The sequence below is a fragment of the Mercenaria mercenaria genome, chromosome 12 (assembly GCF_021730395.1).
Source record: "Mercenaria mercenaria strain notata chromosome 12, MADL_Memer_1, whole genome shotgun sequence".
Lineage (NCBI taxonomy): Eukaryota > Metazoa > Mollusca > Bivalvia > Venerida > Veneridae > Mercenaria > Mercenaria mercenaria.
In genome coordinates, this window is record NC_069372.1 from 73571301 (window position 1) to 73583685 (window position 12385).

Consider the following 12385-nt stretch of genomic DNA (forward strand, 5'->3'; position numbering starts at 1 on the left):
TACCAAACATACTGTCTGTGCTTCTTTTATGGTCTTGAAACAACTGTCTTGGCCGTGTTTTGACATCCGTTGTTTCAAGCATACTCAGCTCACGTTCAAGAAATGATATTTCTGTCTGGAGCTTACTGATTTCGTTCCTTCTTTGTACTTCCCTCAAACGTTCGTTCATATTCTCCAGCCGTCGCTCCACATCATCTGGACTGTCCATCTTTATGTGTGGGTAAGTGATATTATTCGATATCTGTTGAATCCCACCGCTGCCACCAAAAACTTCTGTCACGTGTACCGAGCGTACTAATTATTAAACTGAATATATATAATTTTCCTTAAGCTTTCTGCTTTTGATTAATATAAAACGTGTATAAAGAATTTTCCTTAAGCTAGCTTGCTTCTGATTTGTTTGACCAATGATTTGTAAATGATTGTTTGAAACATAAATCAACTAAAAATCAAACAGATAATCAATTTACTATGCGGTCCTTATTGTACCCAAGCTGGTTTCAAACAACCTAACTTTATGACCTTTAACCAGCTGTTTTAAACGGTACGTTTTAAACACCTTGTCACGAACCACTCGACCGAGAATGAGTATATGGATTGGAAACCCCACAAGTATGAGCATACGCTGCAAGTATGAGAGACTGACCTTTCCACAACCCACCTAGGTCCAAAACTTAAAACTAATTCAACCCAAATGTCTCAAACACCTAACAATTTTGTCTAAACTACTGTTTTAACCCTTGTCTCAAACTATGTTTAAGACCTTGTCTCAGACCTAACAAGGTTCAGCACTATAACCCTAAACCATCAGCTTATACTGCGACCCGGACCACTAAAATAATATAGCTATCAAGGGGACCCAGCAAGGATGAGCCGAAGCTGCCAATATGAGGGTGCCTCACCTAAATTATTTATTACCAAAGTCCCAGTTATAATTTTTGCTTATTTATTATAAATTATTTCTCCAGTTTCTCTTCGATGTGCACTCTTTGAGCTCCCAGGACGATCTGCCCAAACTGGATGCGCAGTGTGTATTTATATGGCCGTATGACGTCACTCGCCTACGGAAATACCTCTGACTTTTACATAGACTGCTGAATACAATTTACCGAAATGCACTTAAAGCGCGAAAGGACCAATTTCGCGACATTTACTTATTCCACAACGCAAGCCAATTTCCGCATTAAAGTTATTGCTCGCATTATAGTCCACATAAGACAAATAGACAATTCTACTGTATATATGATATTTATTTTGGTGAAAATTGAAATGTCCCATTATTTAATATGATATTCTTCTTCAAAGATAACTTGTAACTCTAAAGCAAATAACCTTAAGCCTGATGGCCGCAAATGATTCTGCCTTTGTGACCAGTGCAGACCAAGATCAGCTTGCATATCCATGTTTTCAAATTTTCAGTGAAGATCCCTTAAATGATAAATGGTATTGCCCAAATTGAATGATGGACAAGTCTATTTTAGAAATTTAGAAGGGTAAAGGTTAAAATTTTGCAACTTTAATTGATATAATGCTTTCCACTTTCAGTGCAAGTGAACATTGATAGGGATGACATAAAACTGAGGCACGGTGGTCTAAGTGGTGATTATATCGCTGCACAGTTCCACTTTCACTGGGGACATAACAATCAAGAGGGATCTGAACATACTCATGAAGGCAAAGCTTATCCACTTGAAGTAAGTGTGCTGTCCATTTAAAGTTAGATTGCTCTGACCTCACATTTGGACACAAGACCTGCACATTGGAAGTTAGATTGCTCTGACCTCACATTTGGACACAAGACCTGCCCATTGGAAGTTAGATTGCTCTGACCTCACATTTGGACACAAGACCTGTCCATATGAAGTTAGATTGCTCTGAACTTGCACTTGAGCACAATACCTATCCATTTGAAGTATGATTGCTCTGAACTCGCACTTGAGCACAAGACCTATCCATTTAAAGTAAGATTGTTCTGAACTCACACTTGAGCACAAGACCCACCATTTAAAGCAAGAGTGCTCTGAACTCACATTTAAGCACAAGACCTATCAGTTAAATGTAAGAGTGCTCTGAACTCACACTTGAGCTTAAGACCTATCCATTTAAAATAAGATTGCTCTGAACTCACACTTGAGCACAAGTCCTATCCATTTAAAGTAAGATTGTTCTGAACTCACACTTGAGCACAAGACCTATCCATTTAAAGTAAGATTGTTCTGAACTTTCACTTGAGCACAAGACCTATCCATTTAAAGCAAGAGCGCTCTGAACTCACACTTAAGCACAAGACCTATCAATTAAACATAAGAGTGCTCTGAACTCACACTTGAGCTTAAGACCTATCCATTTAAAGTAAGATTGCTTTGAACAATCCATTTAAAGCAAGATTGCTCTGAGCTCACACTTGAGCGCAAGGACTGTCCATTTAAAGTAAGATTGCTTTGAACTCACTTGAGCACAGACCTATCCATTTAAAGTAAGATTGCTCTGAACTCGCACTTGAGCACAAGACCTATCCATTTAAAGTAAGATTGCTCTGAACTCGCACTTGAGCACAAGACCTATCCATTTAAAATAAGATTGTTCTGAACTCGCACTTGAGCACAAGGCCTATCCATTTAAAGTAAGATTGTTTTGAACTCACACTTGAGCACAAGACCTATCAATTTAAAGTAAGATTGCTCTGAACTCGCACTTGAGCACAAGGCCTCCATTTAAAGTACAATTGCTTTGAACTCCCACTTGAGCACAAGGGATATCCATATAAAAGTATGATTGCTCTGAACTCACACTTGAGCACAAGGCCTGTCCATTTAAAGTAAAATTGCTCTGATCCCGTGGTTGAGCACAGGACCTGTCCATTTAAAGCAAGATTGTTCTGAACTCGCACTAGATTACATGACCTGTTCGTCTCGTACTTGAAAACAATGCCTACCACTTGAAGTCAGTTTGCTCATAACTTGTACTTGAAGAGAAGGTCATTCTACCTAAAGTAAGTTTGTTCTGAAAACACATATAGAGGACATGGTCTACCTGTTTGAAGAAAGTTTGATCTGAACACTCTTGAGGACAAGACCTATCAACCTTAAATAAAGTTTAATGTAAATGCACACTTGACACGTGAGGACACTTGACACATGTGAGGACACTTGATACATGTGAGGACAAGGTTTATCCAGTTAAAATAAATCAGAATATGTTCTTGAGGACAAGGCCTGACCGCTTGAAGTAAGTTTTTTATCTGAATACAGACTTGAAGACAAGACCTACCCACTTGAAGTTTGTTATGAATACATGTACACACTTGAGGGCAAGTCTTATCCACTTGAAGTTAGTTCGATCAGAACACTTACTTGAGGACAATGCCTATCCACTTGAAGTTTGTTATGAATACATGTATACAACTGAGGGCAAGTCTTATCTACTTGAAGTTAGTTCAATCAGAACACATACTTGAGGACAATGCCTATCCTTTTGAAGTAAATTTGTTCTGAAAACACACTTGAGGGCAAGGCCTATACCCACTTAAAATAAGTTTGTTCAGAACATCCACTTGAAGACAATTTTAAGGCCTTTCAACTTGATGTAAGTTTGTTCTGAATACATGCTTGAGGAGAAGGCCTATCCACTTGAAGTAAGGTTGATATAAGCCTATCACTGATAGCAAGTTCCACTTTCTGTCTAATAACATATATGTACCTCAGGACAAGAGGAACCCATTCAAAGTCAGTTTCTTTTTAGGTCTTCAGATTAAGGTATTGCATCACCCAATCTGGCTAAAACTGTTTTTGTTTATACTGTAAGAGCTATAGCTTATAATCATCAGATGAGAAGGTAGACAACCAGCCATTTAGGTCCAATTTCTCTGAATACTACAATGGCTATTATTATTAAAGTCCTGATTTTTTAAAAATTTTGCTTATCACTGTATAGCGAGCAGATAGAGCAAGAATTTTTACTCGCACTCATATCTTGTCAGAATTTATTATAGTTTTTAGCTCGGCTTTCGAAGAAAATGTAGGGCTATTGCACTCACCTGGCATCGGTGTTGGTGTCGGCGTCACCGTTGGTTAAAGTTTTTGATAAAGTCAAATATCTCTGCTACTATCAGAGCTATGGACTTGAAACTTAAAATAGTTATTTACTATTACAGTCTACACCAGGAAAAACAATCCCCATAACTCTGATTGAATTTTGACAGATTTATGCTCCTTTTTAACTTAGAATTTTTTTGTTAAAGGTTTTGATAAAGTCAAATATCTCTATTACTATCAAAGCATTTGACTTGAAACTTAAAACAGTTATTTACTATCAAAGGCTACACCAGGAGAAACAATTCCCATAACTTTGGTTTGAATTTTTACAGATATATGCCCCTTTTTAACTTAGATTATATTGGTTAAAGTTTTTGATAAAGTCACTATCACAGTCTACACCAGGAGAAACAATCCCCATAACTCTGATTGAATTTTGACAGATTTATGCTCCTTTTTAACTTAGAATTTTTTTGTTAAAGGTTTTGATAAAGTCAAATATCTCTATTACTATCAAAGCATTTGACTTGAAACTTAAAACAGTTATTTACTATCAAAGGCTACACCAGGAGAAACAATTCCATAACTTTGGTTTGAATTTTTACAGATATATGCCCCTTTTAACTTAGATTATATTGGTTAAAGTTTTTGATAAAGTCACTATCACAGTCTACACCAGGAGAAACAATCCCATAACTCTGATTGAATTTTGACAGATTTATGCTCCTTTTTAACTTAGAATTTTTTTGTTAAAGGTTTGATAAAGTCAAATATCTCTATTACTATCAAAGCGTTTGACTTGAAACTTAAAACAGTTATTTACTATCAAAGGCTACACCAGGAGAAACAATTCCCATAACTTTGGTTTGAATTTTTACAGATATATGCCCCTTTTTAACTTAGATTATATTGGTTAAAGTTTTTGATAAAGTCACTATCACAGTCTACACCAGGAGAAACAATCCCCATAACTCTGATTGAATTTTGACAGATTTATGCTCCTTTTTAACTTAGAATTTTTTTGTTAAAGGTTTTGATAAAGTCAAATATCTCTATTACTATCAAAGCATTTGACTTGAAACTTAAAACAGTTATTTACTATCAAAGGCTACACCAGGAGAAACAATTCCCATAACTTTGGTTTGAATTTTTACAGATATATGCCCCTTTTTAACTTAGATTATATTGGTTAAAGTTTTTGATAAAGTCACTATCACAGTCTACACCAGGAGAAACAATCCCCATAACTCTGATTTGAATTTTGACAGATTTATGCCCCTTTTTAACTTAAAATTTTTTTGTTAAAGTTTTTGATAAAGTCAAATATCTCTATTACAATCAAAGCATTTGACTTGAAACTTAAAGTAGTTATTTACTATCACAGTCTACACCAGGAGAAACAATCCCCATAACTCTGGTTTGAATTTTTACAGATATATGCCCATTTTAACTTAGAATATTTTGGTTAAACTTTTTGATTAAGTCACTATCACAGTCTACACCAAGAGAAACAATGCCCATAACTCTGATTTGAATTTTGACAGATTTATGCCCCTTTTTTACTTAGAATGTTTTAGTTAAAGTTTTTGATAAAGTCAAATATCTCTGTTACTATCAAAGCTTTTGACTTGAAACTTGAAACAGTTATTTACTATCAAAGTCTACACAGGGAGAAACAATCTCCATAACTTAGATTTGAATTTTGACAGAGGTATGCCTCTTTTTAACTTAGAAATTTTTGGTTAAAGTTTTATATAACGTCCAATATTTCTGTTACTATCAAAGCTATCAACTTGAAACTTAAAATAGTTATATACTATCAAAGGTTACACCATAAGAAACAATTCCCATAACTCTAATTAGAATTTTGACAGATTTATGCCCCTTTTACTGGCAAAGCTCTAATTCAGTATCAAGCACTGAGAAAAGTCAAACATGCTGTCTTGCAGAAATTTCAGGCGGCAATTATGAAACAGTGCTTGAATTGCTAAATGCCATCTATAAGGGCCATTTACCCTACATGTCCAACATTTAAAACCAATTTTCTTTCTTTCTAGGTGTCACAATATTCAAGTGATTAATTTATGGGTTTGGGATGATTACAAAAATCCTCATGGTTCACTACAGCAACTGAAATGAAATTGCTAAAAATTGCATAATTTTCTCCTGAAATGCTTCCAGCATGAGCGTGTTAAATGATACAGAAATTTAAAAATATGATTGTTTAAACTGTTAACATATACGGTTATTTTCAGATGCACATTGTCCATTATAAAGAGGAATACAGGGATTTGGCAGGAGCAGCTGTAAAGCCTGATGGATTAGCAGTTGTTGGAGTTTTTATTCAGGTAAAAACATCTCCATTCATAATATTAAAAAAATTCTACTTTTCCCATAGTAAACTTAAACAAATCTACCATTATTTGTAGGGGGCAAAATTACTAGTAATTAATTTTATAGCTGTTTCATTCTGCAAATTTAAATTGGAACAAATTAAACTTTAAGTCTTTGTGATCTTTAATTTAAAATTGACTAATCCAAAGCTGCATTCTGGTTGGAACCCCACAATACTCGTGCGATTTACAACATCTATATAGTCAATGCTCTCTTATGATAAAAGCGATCCTAGCACGAAACCCTGAAATGGACCTATATGGGCTATATCTGGGCAATTGTACCTTACATGTCCCATATGGAACCCATATTGTATTTGCCCACATCTGACCCATATACAATGTCTCTTCGATGTGGGACCCATGCCGATCCTGTTTGCAAATCCCATGTGGGCCCCATATAGAAAACAGTAAGGGGCCATATGAGTCCCATATATTTTGCTAGCTGCGATAATTATCATTATTATTGCAGGGTGGTGGCGCCATTTTGAACAACAACTATGAAACAATCGTATCTAAACTGCCTGATGTAAAATATAAGGGTAAGTACTAAATCATTGTCAGACGCATTGTTTACTATTTCTCAGCTAAAAGAAAGCTATCACATTATTTATACAATAGATCTACAACTGAAATCCTAAATAAAAATATATTCTGACAAACAAATTGGAAATTGAACTGTTTGGTAAATTTAATCTTACATTTAAAGTTCCTTTTATAGGACTGCATGAAGGGTTGTTTTGCCTTACCTGAAACAAACTAGAATCAAATCTATTAACTGTATAAATAAGCTTAGACCTAGCTCTTCAGTAAGTATTATTATGTCCAATTGAAATCCTAAAGGATTTTATCAAAAAAATGTAATTCATAATTTTCTAAATTTTTTTGTTTTATATATATTGACAGATGCAGAGGAAGCTATCAGTGGGTTCAATCTTAAGCAACTTATAAATAAAGACCTCAAACTTAACGCAACAACAGGACTCCACACGAGTTACTACCGATACTTGGGCAGTCTCACAACACCCCCTTGTTCGCCAATCGTGACTTGGTCCGTATTGAAATTCCCTGTTCAAATCAGCCAAGAGCAGGTATATATTCGTTACTTTTTAGCTCGATTATTCAAAGAATAGGAAGGGCTATTGGACTCACCAGTGCGGCCCAATTTGGTATTTTTGTATGTAAGCTGGTATCTCAGTAACCACTTGTAGGAAGGATTGAAACTTCACACTTATTCACTGTCATAAACTGACTTACACTGCACAGGCTCCATAACTCTATTTTGCTTTTTATACAAAATTATGGCCCTTTTTCGACTTGTATATTCATTCAATTGACAAAGCTGTTGAATAGTCTAGCATTGCTGTCCTACGACAGCTCTTGCTCTTCTAGAGTTATAAGATCAATTGTTCAATGCAAATTTCGTATTTTTGTCGTTTTCATCGAATGATGAGGAATCATGACCAAGTACAGCTGTATGCACAAACTCCAACACAGTGTTACTTCCCCTTATCCGTACAGATTGTTTGACAATATTCCTGCCCGGAGGTTGCTGTATGCACTGTTGAAAGGGTAATGAATATACACAATATAATTATGTATACAATATTGGCGGTTGAAGTATTATTTGCCAAAAAGTGACAGCTAGATGGGATTCACCTTAGCTACACCTTGCCTCATAAGTGTACATAATAGTAAGTAAGGGAGACAATAAAGTCAGAGTGGATTTTAGTAAAACTGATAATCAGGGAAAAAAAAAACATTGAAATTTGAACATTAATGTCCTTCAATAGTTATTTTAGAGAATTAAGGACACAAACATGTTTTAGCTCATCTGAGCATTCTGCTTAAGTGAGTTTTGTGATCACCAGTTTGTCTTCCGTCCGTTTGTTGTAACATTTTACTTAAACATCTCCTCCTGTGAAGCTGCTAGTCAGAATTACACAACTTAGTCTGTAACATCCTGGCATAGACCTCCTGTGAAGCTGCTAGTCAGAATTACACAACTTAGTCTGTAACATCCTGGCATAGACCTCCTGTGAAGCTGCTAGTCAGAATTACACAACTTAGTCTGTAACATCCTGGCATAGACCTCTCTCAAACTTTTTCCAAGGGATTAAACATGGCTGATAAACTAACAATTAGATTCTTCAGATAACCTGGATCATCTTCCAAAACTTGTCCTGTTCATGCTGTGGTCTTTTTCAAAAGTTTAGCATGTGGCCATGACACAGACCTGTGAACATATTGGATATACATGTATTAATTAATTCACCATCTACATCCTGCCACGTCCCCTCCAACACAACAAAAAAACAAAAACAAATGACTGAAAAAGCTCCCAACCTACTCACCCCCAACCAAAATAACTGAAATATCTGTTAGAGCTCCCAAAATTACTCCCACCAAAAAACAAGGCTGATCCTGCTAATATCATGTATTTTAGATTGATATAGACATTATAATGCGCATCAACTCAGCTGAGCTATATTGGGCCATCATTGCCGCTCTAGTTTGTTTTTCTTTTTAGTGTTCTTTTTTACTTGTGTCTTGATGCATGCTGCTTGATTAACTGTATTCTCACCACCAAATCCAAGATTTATACAAATATATATTTCTTTTACCAGATTGATGCATTCAGGAATGTCACCCACATTACCAGTGGCCCCGCCGGACAGCACGACTTCATCAAGAAAAACTTCAGGCCTGTACAGGACCTAGCACAAAGGAAAGTTTACCAGAGTTTCCCGGGTACAACCACAGCTGGTTCTTCTGGTATTTTACCCAGCATGCTCTCCATGATGGCCATCTTTGCGATGACTGTTCTACTATAATGAGACACTGGCATAGATTTATATTTAAAACGAATCGCTTTATGACCGGAAGTAAGAGAAACCATTTGTATTTTTATGTTATATTGTCTTGACAAGTCCTGATAAAATGAAGTAAACACCTTATTTTTCCCAAAGTTTTATGAATCAGTAAGCTGAAATTATTACTAAATATGAACTATATGAATTGTCTGTTTCATGACGTAACATACTTAGTCCGTTTTGGAATGAAGTGTTTAATTTGAACTGCGGTTATTTATATAAAATGGCTGTATGGCAAAATATATATTTTCAAGCAAGTTGAAAATATTTGAATGTCAATTGTATTGTCACAAATTGTGTTTCTATATACATTCTGTCATATTTTGACAAATTATATCAAAATAAAATCATGAATAGAAAACTCATTTTAGTGTACAGTGTTGTCATGCAAAATGAGTGCTAAATAGATCTAGGTTAAAAGTACATCATTTCTATGAATATCTTCATGATTATGTCAAGACAAGAAAATAAAATCGGGAGGAACTTGTTTAGAATGTTTTTTCTTGCCAGCATTGTAATTTTTAGCATAAAACAAGTATAATGTGTACCATATGGTTAAAGTCCAAGAAATTTCACACAAAAATGCATGCATGTATCTCTGTTTCAAGATGTGCACTTTGCTCAATATTGGTAGACTATTGATACAACGGTAGAACAAATACATCCATTAGCTGTTAAAGAATAGTATTTATATTAGGGTCAGTTGTTTTTTCTTTGTTCTTTTTTTTAAATATATATATATATATTTTTTTTTCATCTAATCAAAATTGTATGTGCTCATATATACCAAATGTATATTTTATAATATGTGTATGGGTGTGATACTTTTATGGAATGTGACATCATTCAGTGAGAAAACACGTTATGATATTTTTTTAAAGGTATACTAGACACAAATTATTTCAAAGTTGAAAATATGAGAGATACAACAGCTAGCTTCATATGTAAATATTTTAATATTACGAAGTTTATATGCGTTAACAGTACTATATATCAGATTTAAATCATTACATATACAAAAGGTGTATATGTAAACACAGTACAGTGTAACTTCCTAAAACCGAACGACTTCCGGACCAGCCTAAAAGTTTGGTATTTGGAAGTTTCCGGAATTCAGAAGTTTGGAAATTTGCAGGCAAAGCAGACGGGGTGCACTAGAGTTATCTTTTCTTACACATAGGATGAAAGAGATTATTATCTTTTAGGTAACTGTACAAGATTGTATAAAGTAATCAATTAATATATTAATGAATTAATTACAAACATTAAGGATAATCAAGTACAGTGCATTCGCGATGCTACGAATCGCAATTTAACGAAATACTGGTATACTACGAAAAGGTGTTGTGGTCCCGGCTGCTTTTCTTCTTATTTCTATGTTACAAAGTCGCGGTGTTACGAAAATGCAATTTAACGAAAAATGCGCTCCTACGAATGTATTGTTATGCCCTTAAAGCCTGTTTTCAACTTGTTTTAGTTGCGATTTTACGAATACCTGTATTGTCTAAGTTTTCACACCTTCCATAACGGCGTGAAAACACTTTAGAGTGGAAAATGTCACTATCATTTATCTGGACGTAAACAATAATTAAAGTGTGAAAACGTAGTAATTAAATTCGAAACACATACGCTGTACACTATGAGACAAGTTAGTGGTTAATTTTTTCTCCTAGAACTATCAGATCGGATGGCATACCAGTCACACTTGCTTCGATATCTATACGTCTCAAACAATCATTGCATAAAGAATATTTAAGTCCTGATCGTCTGTATAATGTCGTTTTGTTATTCTGAACTATTCAATAAAGGGTAACTGAGGGTATCGGAATATGCAATTGCGATTTGTGTTCTCGTGTAACAATGTACCCTTAAGTTTTATTCAGTGAATAAATAGTGAATGAAAAAAATTATCATTTTAGATACCAGATTCGAATAAGATTGTATAACCAAGTACATATAAATTGATATACATGTACTCATACGAAATTCAAATTTAAAACTTCCGGTACGACGTTAATATTAAGGTGCTGTGTAACGAAATTTCCTATGCTACGCTCGAACGAAAATGCAATATTACTGAAAAAACGGCCGGTCCCTTGGCTTTTCGTAGGATCGCGATTGTACTGTATGTACAGTCCAGAGTTCGTCAGATTTAAATGATGTTTATAACGCATAGTTTACTCGATGTTACTAAATCAATTAAAACATCAATCTTTCTTTCATTCAAACATTAAGCAGGTTTTTCACACTAAAGGTAATTAATTCATCACGTTTTCATAAATTGAAAACAAAGTAATCGCCAATTACTTCTTTACTTTTGCATCAAATGATCACTGTTATTATAATGTGTGTCAAAATAAACGCATGCCGCTAATAGATACACAAAAGAACATGTTGACAACTTGCCATGGATGTTTTTGGATTAACAGGTGACTCTTTTAATCCGGCAAATATTTTGTTGTTCGGTTTTCGGAAGTCAATTTAAGTGATAAAATATAAACAGTCCTACAAAAATCGTCCGGTTTTCAGAATTCAGAAGTTCCGGTTTTCAGAAGTTAAAAATATATAGAAATAAGAACAAGAAAAAATGGGACTTTAAGTTTTGTGCAGTTTTCAAAGGTTTCCGGTTTTCAGAAGGTTCGGTTTTCGGAAGTTCCACTGTATAAGTGTGCACTACCTCTGAAAATGAAAGTTTTTTTTTTAAGGTATTAGGTCACTAATAGTAATGTTTACAAAATGGCCTTTGCTTGGTATATTCTGAAAGGTAACCATGTTTTGCACTATTTTGCAAATTTTAAACAACTTTTACCGTGCTGTTTTTTATAAATTTTGAATAACTTATGGTTTCTCCTCAAGCTCAAGTAGAGACAAATTTCAAAGTGATAGCCACTATCCAAAACGTTTGCAGAGAACTCATTTTACCATTAATTTCAATCGAAGAAACATCAAGCTATTGGTAACCAATTATAAAACACAAAATAAAAATGTTAATATCATTTTTTCTATGGTGCCTCGAGTAAACGGATTTAATGAGACAAAATTCATACTTCAACATTGAAAAAATAAGGTCGAATGATGAGTTTCT

General features: G+C 34.6%; 1 protein-coding gene across 1 annotated transcript in view; it reads left to right on the plus strand.

Moving 5' to 3' along the window:
* LOC123533901 (uncharacterized) overlaps positions 1–11163 on the plus strand; it is an 85046-nt gene extending 73883 nt beyond the window's left edge. Inside the window, exons 11-15 of the mRNA XM_045315873.2 lie at positions 1546–1694; positions 6290–6382; positions 6900–6969; positions 7334–7518; positions 9055–11163. Coding sequence (XP_045171808.2) covers positions 1546–1694; positions 6290–6382; positions 6900–6969; positions 7334–7518; positions 9055–9261 — 704 coding nt within the window. The 3' untranslated portion in view covers positions 9262–11163. The remainder of the gene's footprint in view (positions 1–1545; positions 1695–6289; positions 6383–6899; positions 6970–7333; positions 7519–9054) is intronic.
* The last annotated feature ends 1222 nt before the right edge of the window (positions 11164–12385 follow it).